Raw genomic sequence first — 18,016 nt, 5'->3', positions numbered from 1 at the left:
CGCAGCACTCCAGGCCTCCCTGCCCACCAACTCCCAGAGTCCACCCAAACCCATGTCCGTTGTGTCAGTGATGCCATGCAACCATCTAATCCTCTGTCGTCCCCTTCTCCTCCTGCCCTCAATGTTTCCCAGCATCAGGGTCTTTTCCAATGAGTCAGCTCTTCACATCAGGTGGCCAAGTATTGGAGTTTCAGCTTCAATATCAGTGCTTCCAAAGAACACTCAGGACTGATCTCCTTTAGGATGAACTGGTTGGATCTCCTTGTAGTCCAAGGGACTCTCAAGAGTCTTCTCCAACACCACAGTTCAAAAGCATCAATTCTTTGGCACTCAGCTTTCTTTATAGTCCAACTCTCACATCCATACATGACCACTGGAAAAAACATAGCCTTGACTAGACGAACCTTTGTTGGCAAAGTAATGTCTCTGCTTTTAAAATGCTGTCTAGGTTGGTCTTAACTTTCCTTCCAAGGAGTAAGCGTCTTTTATTTAATTTCATGGCTACAGTCACCATCTGCAGTGATTTTGGAGCCCAGAGAAATAAAGTCTCTCACTGTTTCCACTGTTTCCCCATCTATTTGCCATAAAGTGATGGAACCGGATGCCATGATCTCAGTTTTCTGAATGTTGAGCTTTAAGCCAACTTTTTCACTCTCCTTTTTCACTTTCATCTACAGGCTCTTTAGTTCTTCTTCACTTTCTGCCATAACAGTGTATGAAAATGAAAAGTGAAAGTAAAGTCGCTCAGACGTGTCCGACTCTTTGCGACCCCGTGGACTGTAGCCTACCAGGCTCCTCTGTCCATGAGATTCTCCAGGCAAGAATACTGGAGTGGGTTGCCAGTTTCCTTCTCCAGGGGATCTTCCGCATTGGAGGCAGACAAATGCTTTAACCTCTGAGCCACCAGGGAAGCCAACCCCAAATTGGCTTCTTCTCTGAACATGTCCTAACTCTCATGAAATGTAAGCCAATATGGTACTGAATTTACTGAATGTGGAAAAAACTATTTTTCAAAAGTAAAGTTGCTAATGCTGTTGAAATGAAGAAGGCTTCTTGGAGGCAGTATACTTGATCTATACCTAGACTGACAATTGGGATTTAAGTAAGGGGGGAAAAGTGGAAATAAACCCATCTAAACAAGGGCAAAAGGTAAAATATGAATATATATTTGTGAAACACTGAGAAACTTGCCTGGACCAGAGGTTCCACATACTGAAGCAATGTAAAATAAAGTTGCATTAAAAATGAAGCCTAGTTTCAAAATAAGTTTGAAAATATAGTGGAGTAGTTGGGCTTTTCTATGCAGCTACTGCTGCTGCTAAGTCACTTCAGTCGTGTCCGACTCTGTGCAACCCCACAGACAGCAGCCCACCAGGCTCCCCCATCCCTGGGATTCCCCAGGCAAGAACACCGGAGTGGGTTGCCATTTCCTTCTCCAATGCAGGAAAGTGAAAAGTGAAAGTGAAGTCGCTCAGTCGTGTCTGACTCTTAGCAACCCCATGGACTTCAGCCTACCAGGCTCCTCCATCCATGGGATTTTCCAGGCAAGAGTACTGGAGTGGGATGCCATTGCCTTCTCCTTTCTACTTCAAATGAGAAACTAACAAATATTTCTGAAAATACCTTATTGTTTTAGAAAGCCTAAAATCAGTTGAAGAAAGACATTCTGAGTCAATCCTAACATTTTACAATGCCTCCAGTATATTGACAAAATAATTTTAAAGCTCTAATCAAAACAGATTAATCTGACTATCAAAAGTACTAAGTGAAATACATGGTTTACTAGATGCCAGTTCAGTTCAGTTCAGTCCAGTCACTCAGTTGTGTCCAACTCTTTGCGACCCCATGAATCGCAGCACGCCAGGCCTCCCGTTCATCACCAACTCCCAGAGTTCACCCAGACCCATGTCCATCAAGTCAGTGATGCCATCCAGCCATCTCATCCTCTGTCGTCCCCTTCTCCTCCTGCCCCCAATCCCTCCCAGCATCAGAGTCTTTTCCAGTGAGTCAACTCTTTGCATTAGGTGGCCAAAGTATTGGAGTTTCAGCTTTAGCATCATTCCTTCCAAAGAAATCCCAGGGCTGATCTCCTTCAGAATGGACTGGTTGGATCTCCTTGCAGTCCAAGGGACTCTCAAGAGTCTTCTCCAACACCACAGTTCAAAAGCATCAATTCTTTGGCTCTCAGCTTTCTTCACAGTCCAACTCTCACATCCATACATGACCACTGGAAAAACCATAGCCTTGACTAGACAGACCTTTGTTGGCAAAGTAATGTCTCTGCTTTTCAATATGCTATCTAGGTTGGTCATAACTTTAAATGAAAAAAAGTCAACCTGAAAAGACTATATACTATATGATTTCAACTATGTAACATTCTTAAAAAGGTAAAATTATGGAAATGGTAAAAACATCAAAGGTAGTAGGGGGTTGGATGGAAGATGAATAGGTTGAGCATAGAGGATTTTTAGGGCAGTGGAAATAATCTCTATGATACCATATGCATACTGCCATTCATTATACATTTTTCCAGACATATAGACTGTACAAAACCGAAACCTGAGCATGAACTACAATGTAAGCTATGTACTTTGGGTGATTATATTTTGACAATTTAATTTCATCATTTATAACAGGTACCTTACTGGTGGGTTTGTTGATAATGAAGGAGACTATGCGACTTCACTTTCATTTTTCACTTTCATGCATTGGAGAAGGAAATGGCAACCCACTCCAGTGTTCTTGCCTGGAGAATCCCAGGGATGAGGGAGGCTGATGGGCTGCCATCTATGGGGTTACACAGAGTCGGATATGACTGAAGCGACTTAGCAGCAGCAGCAGCAGCATGCATATGTGGGACAGAAGATATATAGGAAACCTTTGTGCCCTCCTCTGTGAATGGAAAATACTCTTAAAAAAATAGTCTTAATAAAAAGTGAATGGGAAAAAAGAAAAGGAAAACAAATGAGAAGCTCAGAAGGCTGTTCCTCACCACCTATTGCCTGAGATTTACTTCGAAACAGGTAGGATTTAGCTTTTAATTTTATAAATAAATTGCACAGAGCTAAGGAGGCTAAACGTTGTAGAGATGAGACTCAAATCTGGGTCTTGTGATTCCTAGTGTAAGGATATCAATTGCTTCCCATCCAGCTTCTCGGCTTCATAAATGTTTTGCTTCTATCTATCAATGTACAGCTGGAACATAAAAGACAATATCATAAATTATAATGTATTTTTTGAAAAGTACAAAGATGAAGTGCATATGGTTAGCACATAGAAAACACTTCAGAGAACAAATGAACTTATCAACCATTGTTGCTTTTCTCCTCTTATCATATATTCATATAACCTTTAAATGGATATTGTCTTCTCCAGAACAAGGGAAACCATTTCCATTAACATTTTATGGCCTTCTCTCTAAGTTGTTTGTATGAGATTTAATCTAGTTGTTGCTGTTCTTTAGTTGCTCAGTCATGTCCAGCTCTTTGAACCCTATGGACTACAGCACACCAGGCTTCCCTGTCCTTTACTATCTCCCAGAGTTTGTTCAAACTCATGTACATTGAGTTGATGATGTTATCCAACCACCTCATCCTTTGTCATCCCCTTCTCCTCCTGCCTTCAATCTTTCTCAGCACCAAGGTCTTTTCCAATGAGTCGGCACTTCACATCAGGTGGCCAGAGTATTGGAGCTTCAGCTTCAGCATCAGTCCTTCCACTGAATATTTAAGGTTGATTTTCTTTAGTATTGACTGATTTGATCTCCTTGCTGTCCAAGGGACTCTCTCAAGAGTTTTCTCCAGAACCACAGTTTGAAAGCATCAATTCTTCGGTGCTCAGCCTTCTTTATGGTCCAACTTCCACATCTCTGCATGACTACTGGAAAAAACCATAGCTTTGACTATAAAGACCTTTGTCAACAAAGTGATGTCTCTGCTTTTTAAAATACTTTCTAAGTTTGTCATAGGTTTGCTTCCAAGAAGCAAGCGTCTTTTAATTTCATGACTGCAGTCACCGTCTGCAGTGATTTTTGGAGCCCAAGACAATAAAATCTGTCACTGCTTCTATCGTTTTTCCATCTATTTGCCAGGAATTGATAAGACCGGATACCATGATCTTAGCTTTTGAATGTTGAGTTTCAAGGCCAGCTTTTCACACTCTTTCACCCTCATCAAGAGGCTTTTTAGTTCCTTTTTACTTTCAGCTATTAGAGTGGTATCATCTACATATCTATGGCTGTTAATATTTCTCTCAGCAATCTTGACTCCAGCTTGTGATTCATCCAGTTCAGCATTTTGTGTGATGGATTCTACGTATAAGTTAAATTAGCAGGGTGACAATATACAGCCTTGACATACTTCTTTCCCAGTTTGGAACCAGTCCATTGTTGAATGTCCAGTTCTAACTGTTACTTAGAAATCACTGAAGATGATGACTATGGCCAACATATTAAAAGATGCTGGTTCCTTGGAAGAAAAGCTATGACCAACCTACACAGCATATTCAAAAGCAGAGACATTACTTTGCCAACAGAAGTCCATCTAGTCAAAGCTATGCTTTTTCCAATAGTCATGTATGGATGTGAGAGTTGGACTATAAAGAAAGCTGAGCACTGAGAAATTGATGCTTTTGAACTGTGGTGTTGGAGAAGACTCCTGAGAGTCCCTTGGACTGCAAGGAGATCAAACCAGTCCATCCCAAAGGAAATCAGTCCTGAATATTCATTGGAAGGACTGATACTGAAGCTGAAACTCTAATACTTTGGCCACCTGATGTGACGAACTGACTCATTGGAAAAGACCCTGATGCTGGGAAAGAATGAAGGCAGGAGGAGAAGGGGATGACAGAGGATGAGAGGATTGGATGACATCACCGACTCAATGGACATGAGATTGAACAAGCTCCGGGAGTTGGTGATATACAGGGAGGCCTGCTGTGCTGCAGTCCATGAGGTTGCAAAGAGTTGGATACGACTGAGCGACTGAACTGTTGCTTCTTGACCTGCATACAGGTTTCTCAGGAGACAGGTAAGATGATCTAATATTCCCATCTCTTTAAGAATTTTCCACAGTTTGTTGTGATCCACACAGTCAAAGGTTTTAGCAAAGTCAACGAAGAAGAAGTAGATGTTTTTCTGGAATTCTCTTGCTTTTCCTTTTTCTATGATCCAGCAGATATTGGCAATTTGATCTCTGATTCCTCTGCCTTTTCTAAATCCAGCTTGAAAGTCTGGAAGTTCTTGGTTCACGTGCTGCTGAAGCCTAGCTTGAAGGATTTTGAGCATTACCGTGCTAGCATATGAAATAAGTGCAGTTGTCTGGTAGTTTGAACATTTTTGGCATTGCCCTTCTTTGAGATTGGAATGAAAACTGACCTTTTCCTATCCTGTGGCCACCGCTGAGTTTTCCAAATTTGCTGGCATATTGAGTGCAACACTTTAACATCATAATCTTTTACGATATGAAATAACTCAGCTGGAATTCCATCACCTCCACTAACTTTGGTCGTAGTGATGCTTCCTGAGGCCCACTTGACTTTACACTTCAAGATGTCTGGCTCTAGGTGAATGACCACACCATCGTTTTCCAGGTCCTTAAGATCTTTTTTGTACAGTTCTGTGTATTCTTGCCACCTCTTCTTAACCTCTTCTGCTTCTATAAGATCTTTACCATATTTTTCATTTTCTCCCTTGCCTTTTGCTTCTCTTCTCTCAACTCTTTGTAAAGTCTCCTTAGACAACCACTTCACCTTCTTGCATTTCTTTTTCTTTGGTACAATTTTGGTCACCACCTCCTGTATAGTGTCATGGACCTCCATCCATATTTTTCAGGCACTCTGTCTAGCAGATCTAATCACTTGAATCTATTCATCACCTCCACTGTATAATTAATCATAAGGGATTTTATTTAGTTCATACCTGAATGGCCTAGTGATTTTCCCCATTTTCTTCAATTTAAGTCTGAATCTTTCAATAAGGAGTTCTTGATGAGCCACAGTCAGCTCCAGGTTTTATTTTTGCTGACTGTACAGAGCTTCTCCATTTTTTACATATATATGTATATAAACATATATACAAATTTGTGTTATATATTAGGCATGAGTCTATAATAGAGATGATATCCAATTCAATTAAATATCAAAATTCTAAACTTTTTAGAAGTTAACTTCTGTACCTTATAATTATATATAATACATAAAATATTACAAATATTTTAAAAAATGCAGCTTAAATTTATTTTCAAAAATCAAAAATTAAAAGTTATTATTTTGGTATTTTAAAAACATGAACAATATAGCTCATGTGAAGGAGCTTTGGTTTTTCTCTCTGAAAGTATTAATAATGAATTCTATCCAATGCAAAGATTTGCTAATGAATTGCAGTGTTAATTTTTAATGTGGCTGACCCACATCAGCCATCTCTCTCCACTTCCACAGTAAGGGAACTTGATTGGGTGAATATAGTTGTAAATATAAATGACTTTATTTTATTAATATAATACTGGTCACTAGTGCTTCACTGGTGAATTCACCTCCCCATTTTGTCATCTTGCTGCTCTCCAACCCTTCTGCCACCCTATTCCTAACCTGTATCTCCTTTGAAATTGCTCTTTTCAAGGATCCACGATCTCTAACTAGCATTTTGACCCTTTTGGCAGCTCTGCTACTTCCAAATGATTCCCTGGATTCCATAACTTAAATTTACAAATCAATTATTTCCTCATTGGAAGCTTAGAAATGTTTTACCTTTAACTTAATTTTCTGTCGCTAGAGTGGTCAAAAGATGAGTGAAAGTTATGTTTAATTATGTCCCTGTGCTTGCTGCGTTGCTTCAGTCATGTCCAACTCTGTGTGATCCCATGGACTGTAGCACACCAGGCGCCTCTGTCCATGGGGATTCTCCAGGCAAGAATCTGGAGTAGGTTGCCATGCCCTCCTTTAAGGGATCTTCCCAACCTATAGATCGAACCCATGCCTCTTTGGTCTCCTGCATTGGCAGACGAGTTCTTTACCACTAGCACCACCTGGGAAGCCCCATTTATGTCCCTACTTGCATATTTTTCAGTATAGACTGAAATATATATATAATAAAGAAATTGAGTTTTGGTTCAACTGTCCGCTGAATAGTATATTGATTTTACTTGTACCCAGCCTTTCTTGCCAGGAGAATCCCAGGGACGGGGGAGCCTGGTGGGCTGCCATCTATGGGGTCTCACAGAGTCGGACACGACTGAAGCGACCTAGCAAGCACCCAAGCAAGCCTTTATAAAAACTCTAGTTATGTAATTCTAGTGCATTTTCCTCAGATATTTTATTTATTGGTTGCACTCGGTCTTTGATGCTTTGCTGCTTCCTGGGCTTTCTCCGCTTGCGGTAAACAGGGACTACTCTTCATTGCAATGCGCAGGTTTCTCATTGCGGTGGCTTATCTTATTCCAGAACACAAGCTCTATGTATGCAGGCTCAGTAGCTGTGGTCCACGGGGCTTTAGTTGCTCCTTGGCATGTGGAATCTTCCTGGACCAGGAATCGAACCCGTGTTCCCTGGATTGGCAGGCAGATTCCATCAACTGTACAACTAGGGAAGTCCTTCTTCAGATATTTTCTTAAAGGAAAAAATATATAGTCTCTGGTATTGCATTAATGTTTTATTACTATATGTGCTCATGTAATTCAGTCAAAATCATTGAAATATGGGAGTATTCTTCAAACAGCTTCAGAAATTCTGGTAGTACCTAGAAGATCTTGATGGGTAAACAGAAAGGCAGTGACATAACTGAAGAATAAAATTACCTGAAAAAAATATTTTGATAAAGTAATTCTTAAATTAAAAAATCATGTTAAGGGTTATCATATCATATATAGATACAGGTATATAGATGGGCTTCCCAGGCAAATCAGCCAGTAAGGAATCTGCCTACAATGCATGAGACCCTGGTTTGATTCCTGGGTCAGAAGATGCCTCGAGAAGGGATAGCTACTCACTCCAGTATACATGGGCTTCCCTGGTAAAGCATCCGCTTGTAATGCGGAAGTCCTAGGTTCAGTCCCTGGGTGGGGAAGATCTCCTGGAGGAGGGCATGGCAACCCACTCCAGGATTCTTGCCTGGAGAATCCCCATGGACCTCTAGAGGAGCCTGGTGGGCTATAGTTCATGGGGTCTCAAAGAGTCGGGGATGACTGAGCAACTAAGCACGGCACAGCACAAAATACAGGTATAGATAAGGATTAAGAAATATCTTTCTCTTGTGTTTCCTCAACTTATAGAAATTAAGGATGATATTGTTTTATAATGGACAGTTTTTTCCATTGGAAGCAATGCAAAAAAAGACATTCATCTCACATTTGCTGCCTAATGATTTTCTTTATGGTACTATTATATTAGAGGTATTCTTTATTTCTTAAAATTAAAAATGATACTGTCTTCTTTTTAATAAACTTAGTCATATAAAGTCAAGTTTCAAATATGTTACTGTCACTTACTTTTGGGCAAAAATTTTAACTTCATTGCCTCGGTTTCCTTATCTTTAAAATGAGGGTGCTGATGCATTGCACACAGCTATATTGTGGACCAAATGAGGTGGTGATTATAAAGTGCCATGCCAGGGCCTGGCACAGAAGGAACTCCTAGATCCCTGCTACTGCTTCACAATATGACATTATCAGGTCATGAGTAAACTAATACTGGCAGAACTGAAGATAAATGTGTGATGAGAAAATGCGGACAATCGCACATACTAGTCTTTTAATAGACTTGATAGTAAAAAGTTGAGTAATTTTGTACAGTGCAAACTTTTGTTGATGCTAAATGCACAATAAAGAAATTGTTTAAAATGTGCACTCTAGTAATACTTTTAGTTAACTAGCATAGTTGTAAATGATGGCATTCAGTCTACAAATTCTTCTAATAAAATAATCCCACAATACCATTGTCTATGCCAACTGTTGTAAAATTCATTATAGAGGTAAAAACTAACATCCTGACATTGATCTTATATTTTCTCCACAGATAAAAATAAGGTAAATAAGATTTTTATAAACAACTATGGCCAAGTTAAACTTTTTTCTTCTATGTATAATAAAATCTGGCTTTGTTTATCCTCTTGTTTCTTATCTGAAATGTTTGATTTAAAGAAACATGTCAATAAAGAAGCTTAGAGCTATATCATAGAATTATTATTTTTAAAGAAGTTTGTTCAGCAGGAGCCGGTCTCTAACAATATAAAATTTCTATTTTAAGGCTTTTATTTTATTATTGCTTAAGCCATTAACTCTGATTTTTCTGGATTTCAAATTTTTTTGGCAGGACCTTTAAGAACACAGATTTGTTAGGTCTTAATATCGTGTCCCTGAATAAACAAACATGTTAACATTAACACTGCAACCCTAAAAATATTCCTGCAACCAGGTCTGGATAGTCAAAATTAATTACTGTTACACCACACCCACGTTTACATGGTTGCTGGAAACATCTAATAGACATATACTAAAAGTCTAGCACAGAGTAGGCACATAATAAATAGCTATTGATTTAATGTCCTTTAACAGCCCGATACAGCCTGTTTCCAGAATCTGAGACAGTCTAATGAAACAGTCAACAATAATTCCAGACATAGTTAAATATAACAGTTATTAGTAACCACAGAATAATATTGACAGATCTAAAACAGTGGTTTCACCAGCAGTTGATATTATCCAGAGGAAGACAAATTTCAACTGTACTTTTGTGAGAGAGCTAGTTATACATATGTCAACTACATTTATTCTTTGTAATAAAAAAACAACTTACACACATTTTAACATTTTTGAGGACAGGATCTATGTATGCTCTACTGATAATATATTAAAGCATCATGTTTCCAACTGTAGTATTTTAGTTTTTACCCTTTCCCTCATAAATAAACTGACTTTTTTTTTTTCGTTATTGTTGTCACTTTCAAACCGATTTCTTACACTAGCTTAATGTGCAAAAATAAATGGGTATGGTCAAATGTGAAATGCATTTGTCAAATGAATGAAACTAAGTGCAATAATATAATAAATCCTCAGGCGAGTCATGTTTATTGTTGCCAAATGTCTCCCTGCTAAGAACTAATAAGCATGAAAAGGGATAATGAAAGTTTCCATGAAAGTTTTTGGGAAACCTATCCACAAGTCTTCACTATCTGGGAATGTGGAAATACATATTTGTTTTATACAAGTTCCATATGAGGATTGTAAAGATGAAATTATGAGAATAGAGTGAAATGGAAAGCAACTGTGGAATGATGGTTACTAATATTACTTGGCACATGGAAGTATATTGACAGAGGAGCTTCATTGAAAGGCAGAAGAGAACAGTGCCTGCTACATAATAGGCACTAAATAAATACATATTGAATGAATGTGAAAATAAAAGGAAGAGTTTGAGCTCAAGCTTTCAAAGACTCCAAGTGATCTTGAAAATCTAATTTAGGTTTTAAATATTTAAATTCCAAAGGATAACTGTGCAGTGATAAAACATTTGAGAACATGTTGGGAAAAATATGTTGGATAAAACATTTGGGAAACATTGACTTAAAATGCATTTTTTTTTTTGCTAAATGTTTACTTTCGGCAAAATTAATTAACATGGGAAAAGAGGGCTAAGACAAAGAACTGGGTTGTTTTCAAAAGAATATGCATATCACTTAAGTGTAAAAAATACTCTCAATTATTAGCATAATTCATGCCATTACTCTTTAAATACAAATACTTATGGACACTTAGTTATAAGTATGATAAGCAGAGTGCAGAGAATATTTTTAGAATGATTAGAGAATCTAGGAACAGACTTTTTCTGAATTGACAAGAATAATGGACCTATGACCTGATTTTTAGAACCAACTGTATATAGAAGGAAACAGATGCCTAGATAATTTATAGATTGTTAAATTTCATTCTTAATTCCTTATTGAGTTATACTTTCTATTACCTAGTCAATTTATTAGTAGGAGTCAAATACTCAATAACCATCTAGTAGTTTGGTGGGAAGCCAGAAACACCAGGAAAGAAAAATTATTTAATGGTCACATGACAGAAAGCTAATCTAATTATGAAAAAAAATCATAAAACCTGTTTAGATTTGATAACCAAAAATCACTAAATCATTAAAAAAAAATTCCCCACGGAAAAAAAATGAGAACAACATTGAACAATATAAGTACAAGAAACAGAATTTAAAGAAACTAGATAGTATTTTTAGCACCATATTCTAGCCATCCTTGTCTATGCAAACACATCTCTAAGAAGAAATCAACACAGCAGTGTGTTAAAAATAATAAAACCCCAAAACAGTGCATACTATAGGGAGGCCTCAAAGATTCTAGATCAGATATGAATGGTAGCTATTATAAAAGATCAAGAAATGTGCAAAATACAAAAGTAAAAATCTATGCTGTATATCAGGATACCCCACCCTCTATGATATGTATTAGATTTTATGCACATTAGGAATTGCCTTTTCAAAATAAATGTACATAGACAAAGCAAATTATATGTGTCATGTTGATTTAAAAAGAAACATCAGGCATCATGATTTTTAGCAACAATAACAAATACCGTGGTAGTCTGTGGCTATCAATGTACCAAACATAACTGGTTTTCTTTTTTATGTGTCTCTTAAATATCGGGTAAGAAGGATAACTGTAAATGTCATCGTCCAGTTGGGATTTCGAGAAACGGGAAAATGTTATTAGTATTTTTATGTCATAGAGAAAACTTTTATTCACTGAAAAACCTTGAAAACAATTTCAAAACAAGCAAAATCACCATGTTATACGGAGGCACTCTAAATATGATATAAACAAACCCTTTATTTGTTTTATTTTCATTCTTAGTGTTAGACTTTAAACTATCTGTAAATGATCATTAGAACTCAAGGTTGGACATAACAATGGCCCTTAAAAGCAACTGTTACTTGAACACTGTAATATCTACCTCAACCTCAAACTTACCCAGTGTAACTTACTCACAGCACTTAAATTGATGTAAATGCTTTGCTGCTAAGAATTTGTTCTGGTCACTTTCATTAAAATGTTGAATTTTTTTTTCCTTCATGCTTTACTTCTGCTGTTTCTGCTGTTAAGCAGTACAATATGAGAAGGACTTTGAAATGATTTTTATGTCCACACACATAGTGTTTCAACGAAAATCCAGTGACGTATTACTATACATCATGAAATTTCTACTTTAACCTGTTTAAGGAAGTTTTTCTTATACATACCAGCAGCGTCATTCAAAGCATTTAACATATTAAATTACTTATCAAAACACAGCGTATATAGACCTTGACATTTGTTAAAGAACCAAGGATTTAACCCCCAAAAATTTTAAAGGACCAGAACAAATCTTTAGCAGAACACAGATTATGTGGCAAAGAAGCGACTTACTGGAAGATAGATCGTACTTATCAAGACATACTTTCAGCATATATGTAAGAGACTGGTTGGTTGATTTGTATGGTCACCTGCAAATATCCAGCAGACTGTTGTCAAAAAAAAGGTAAAATTTGTAACAATAATGTGCAGAAAAAAGAGAAACTGGCAAAGATCCTTTAGTTATATTTTTTTTTTATTCCAGGAACCCATCAGTAGTCTAGTTCTAATATCCATTTTTTTGAGGTAAAATCTCTCACTATTGTATTTTCATGTGAGTATGTAATTTCAGAATGATTATACATTGACTTATTAAATTGCTTCTTTATTTTCTTTTTTCATTTCTAGAGTAATCATAGGACAAAGTAATAGCTTTACAATGAATGCCAGTATGTGGTTCCTTCGTAGATGTCTTGCTTTACTCCTCAATTTATTTCTGCATTTCTGGTGGTTCAAGAATTTATACGATAACAAAGGCTCTCACTAAATGCAATGAGAGAATAAGCTATATTGATTACTGCTCAAATTGCTTATTTACACATAGAAAAATTATGAAATGCAAGCGTAATCACATCTAAAATATTAAATATATATATTCACTTAAGTGTTTATGTAATTTTAAAGACTAATTTCCTATAGAATTTTCATTCCATTCCGTTTGAAGAAAATGTACTTCAAAATTGTTATAAATCTATTTTGTAACATCACACAACATGTTTTTAAATTATAATTATTGCTGAAGGAATTTTACTAAACAATGAAAAATTACAAGCTGCCTTTTAAATATAGGGTTACACTGTAGACAAGTACAAAAGGCTTGAAGATTCATCAACAGCTTCAAAGTACTGAAGACAACAGAACACTATTAGGAAAAAAAATGTACCATAGATAAATTTGTAGTCAATAAAAAAAATTTTTTAGAATTCAGAAACACTGTTCAGAATCAGGATTTGGTCTACAGAAAAGCTATATTGTAATGCAATTCATTTTGTTTAATTTTGAAATAGTTATTTTATAAATACATGAAATTATTTTTAAATATTTCAATACTTCATAAAGAAAGTGCCACCATTCTTACACATAATCTGCCATATTTGATGAAAAGCTTATGTTAAGAATAAAGGCATTAAATAATACATATATATACTATTAAGATACTTTCATCAAAAATATTTAACCAATAATGAACTATGTTATCAAATTGTATTTTAAAATATATACTTATTTCTACTTATTAGCTTGAATAATGCTGGCAAGGAACTTTATTTAGCTTTCTCTATTGGAACAAAACATTTGTGTTAAGCCGTTTGTGGAAATAGGCTTACCCTTTTATCAAGCTTGATTTTTTTATCTTAAATAAATATACCTGAATTCTAAATATGTCCCATTTCTCAATCCTGCATGCTACACCTTCCATGAGGCCCAAGCATTCTCCGTTACTGATGTGCTCTCATAAATAGATACTTGTTATCCAACAAACAGTTTATTCATCAAAGAATTTTTACTGCCAGGGGAAGTCATTTGCTGTTACTATTATTGCTGCTGTTTTAAATAAACCAAAGTGGACGTTCCATTTAAAATATATATACATATATTTCCAACTTGGAGCTAGTAAATAGAGGACAAGCTTTGAGGATGCTTTCTTAATTTTTTAGGTCACTATTTTATCATTAGCAAATTCTTGCTTTTGTGCAGCAGTAACATCCTGTTGCTTGAAAGAGTTCTTGCAGCTTCACAAAGGATACTGACTAACTTACCAGGGGTAGTTTAACGCAGGCTAAATCTGGCCAGCACATAGACGCCAGCTTCACTTGGCATTTCTCCTTCGTCTCTCTGCTGAGATTGTCTTCACAAGTGGCAGCTGTGAAGGCCTCTTCAGCTGCACTCCATTCTAACTCCATCACAGACTTCTGCCTATAGGCGTAAGCGTCAGCCTTTCCATTTCTAGAATACCGTTTCCTAAGATAATAGCTTTTCACTTTTTTTGCCTTGCCTTTTAGTAAGATTTTCTTTGTGGACTCATAAAATTTGCTCCTTTTACAGAGGCTCATTAACACTTTTGAATTTATTTTACTAGTCATAATTCTAAGATTAAAAATAAAAAAGCAATACTCTGTTTTTAAAAAGCTCTTAAGTATAAGGTGGGCTTTTACAATCAATTTTACCCCTCACGTTGTACCAAATCTGAAATCACAGGCCAAATTCCACAAATGGTCTAATATTTTCAAATTTTTCTGTTTGGACATATACTTTAAAATATTGTAAGTTGGAGAAGTATTAATATTGAAAAAAATCGATATATTTCCCTCTAAACTTATTTAAAGACAAAAGCATCGTAATGAAGAAGAATCATGTGGTTTGAACCTTTGCCTCAAACCAGGACTGAGGGAGCTCTGGAATGCCTCATTCTGCTGGGTCTCAGGTCGTTTTCCCCAGAGACAGCGCTGTGCACTTGTTTAATCCTCAGGAGACGTGAAGCAGACGATCATAATTCTTTACTGGTATCCTTGATAGGGTATCTCGGGCTCTTGCTGAGTAACATATTTCTAAAATGCTATCCCATTCTTATAACGACTATGTGCTTTGCACCTCTCACAATTTTTGTTACTCTTCTCTGGGTAAGTTCTAACTCGTTGAGTGTAAATTGTCATTTCTTCCACTTTTATAGCACCTGTTTACAAAGCATTCCCCCAGGTCTAACCACCTTTGCAGTACACTCAGGAAGTCCATCTTCACAGCAGCCCTGTAATACATAATCATTCCCTCATTTATAAAACCAAGACTCAGAAAGGCTGTGACCTGTCCAGTCATAAAGCTGTGTTTTATGCAGCCAGACTAGAACCCATGAATATCTTTAGAGTCTACATCTAATATACTTTCCCCCCAAATTTGCCAAGCATTATTTCAATAGGACCACTTCTAAAACTAATTTTTAATGTACTCATTATTTACAAAATATAAAGTTATAAAAATTTAAATTATGAAAACAAGCAAATATACTAGAAACTTAGAAGACATATCTCATAGTGTTGAAATACCAGGGATATTTGGATTGCAGATAGAAGGAATTGTTATATCTATTTAACTTTTAAAATCATTTTCTTTCATTTAACCTAAATATAATTTATACTAAATTTTGATTATATTATATTGCAAACAAAAAGAAAACATACTTTTAAACTCAAAGATCACGTAGTTCTAAAATGAATGTGTTTGGCAAATATATTTCTTAGTTTTAAATATAATTTTACTTGGATCAAGTTAAGTGAATGTGTGCATTTAATATCACTGTCTAGGTTGTTCAATTAAGGGAATACTTGCACCAATGATAACAAATACAAGATCTCCTAAGAAAGAACGTATATCATTCCGTGACAATCCTGTACAACTCAGTGGTGGATGGGGAAGTGGCAAAAAGAAGATGAAAACTTCAAACTAATCCTTCAAGCTTCAGCATTCAAAACATATGGTACATGGCTTCAAGAGATCCATGGCTATCTGGTCATGTTACCAACGGGATACAATGTTTTAGAGTACTGTATTTAATTTGTATTAATATACTTATTTCACAATTCTGTTTCCTAATGGACTTCTCTTATTTTCCATCTGTAAAATACAGTTTTGCTGTTGTTTCTGTGTTCATGTGGGATGACTTCCAGAAGTTAATTCTTGAAATATTGTAATGGAATTTGCATATCCAATTTCTTTTTTATTTAAAATGTTTATAACACATGTACTAGAGATGATTTTTGTTACCAACAATAAATTGTAATACCATAAATATATCATAAGAAAATATAGCTATATTTATTGGAACATTTATAGTATTAATGGGTTATTAATATATTAATAAATTTTATTTGACTATTATTATAATTGTATATTTCAAATATAAATTTTATATAAAATAATTCAGAATCAAAAATGAAAATAGCTTTTTTGTTTGTCATCTTAAATAGATTAGAGTTATGGTAAAAATATATATGTTCCATTTAAATTTAGATGACACAGATTTAAATATCAGTTTAATGAATTGGATATTGTATCTGTAATGTTTCATTCTAATCATTTATTAAAGATAAATGCTCATTCAAGTTCATTAATAATATTCTTCTGATTCAAAAGTACTCTAATTTTTTTAAGTGGCTTAAAATAATTATTGTTAAAAAATCTTTCCAATTTTTTAAACCCTGGTCTTCTAATTTTATAAGGTTAATATATTTTCTAAAACTGCAGATGAGTTTTATTAAACTGTTACTATTGTGTGGTTAATATTCTGTGATATCTTAGCAAGTACAATATGCAAAATGCTGCATTTACCTTTCATACCCCTTAGGCTCTTTACTGAGTTTGGGGCTTTTTTCACAAAGCTAAATTCTCCAGTGACTTTTCAGTCTGTGGCTGTGTAATAGGATCCAGTGAACTTCTGGTTTGTTTTGCTGCCTTCCTTATTCTTTATTGAAATACTTCATTTTGAAATGATTAGCAGATTTAGAGATGCATTCATTTAGTTTGCATCCCTCATCTACTTTTGGAGCTCTATTGCATCTCAAGCCTGTAAATGTCTTTTAACTTGATTGAGATGGAAATGTTAATGAGCCTTGAGCTGTCAGTTGATAAAGAAAACATAAATTCATATGTTGTGGCCTAGAAATTGAGGCTTTGGAAGTAAGCTCCATGCGTAGTTGTTTTGTGAACGATATTATGTCATATTTTTACGAATAGCATCCACAAACCAACATAATGTAATGATGGAAAATATTTTATCTCAGCTTAATGTGAGCCCTACAAGAGAAAACCACATTAAAGCTGATATTGATGGGGTTTTATGGTTCATATGTGCAATCAATAAAGTGGAAAGGCTGGTATGAGAAGTGAGATGCTTATGATTAAACTGCTTTAGAGCCTAAAATAATTTAATCTCTAGTTTCCTTATTCTGTGATCTGTGTAATTGTTTCATAATATTAATTTTGAGGAAGATGATGGGTGTTGATGCTCCTTAAATTTGTAGGTTATGGCTGATTTATTTGTCAATAAATAGTTTCCTAATTATGGAGTTATACTGGAAGTTCTTTGCAGCATCATTTATTGTGTCCAGCCCTAAAATGGTCATTGAAAAAAATCTTTCAAAGTTAAAAATTATCTTTTTAACACTACTTCATTTGTGCTTATGATAATAGAAAAGGTAAATTTTCAAAGAGAATAAATTTTGATGAAAATTTTTCTAATTTTAAAAATTTAATAAAACCTCAAAAGAAATTAAAAGAAGAGATACGCTTTCTGCTGTTTTCTTGATGAGATATTAAGACAAATATTCGTCCTTAAGATTTGGGAAGGTAGAAATATAAGCTTACCTTGTCACTTAGTTGACTGAATTGTGAATTGACAGTAATGGACTTAGGAAATGCTACTATTCAAACGAACGTCTCAAAATGGCATTGTTATTGTTGCTGCAGCCTATGTTTTTTGCCCAGCCCCCATTCTCAAGTCTCACCTTCCTACCTGGCTCCTCCCTCAGTTCTATCACAATCATCAACCATCACTTCTAATAAGCATAACAAAGCAAATCTCTGATCACAAAAAGGCTGCTAGGATGTTTGGAGATTCCAGCATGCCTTAACAGG

General features: G+C 35.5%; 1 protein-coding gene across 3 annotated transcripts in view; it reads left to right on the top strand.

Annotated features, from left to right (window-relative positions):
* The window catches only part of LRRIQ1 (leucine rich repeats and IQ motif containing 1), a 227,517-nt gene extending 211,342 nt beyond the window's left edge, over positions 1–16,175 (top strand). For all 3 annotated transcript variants that reach the window (XM_044941866.1, XM_025284377.2, XM_025284378.2), the window contains one exon: positions 15,688–16,175. In XM_044941866.1, coding sequence (XP_044797801.1) covers positions 15,688–15,830 — 143 coding nt within the window. In that variant the 3' untranslated portion in view covers positions 15,831–16,175. The remainder of the gene's footprint in view (positions 1–15,687) is intronic.
* Positions 16,176–18,016: the final 1,841 nt, after the last annotated feature.

This window comes from Bubalus bubalis, chromosome 4 (genome assembly GCF_019923935.1).
Source record: "Bubalus bubalis isolate 160015118507 breed Murrah chromosome 4, NDDB_SH_1, whole genome shotgun sequence".
NCBI classification, from domain to species: Eukaryota; Metazoa; Chordata; class Mammalia; order Artiodactyla; family Bovidae; genus Bubalus; species Bubalus bubalis.
Note: the sequence above shows the minus strand (reverse complement) of the source record. Positions and strands in the feature narration are given on the sequence as shown.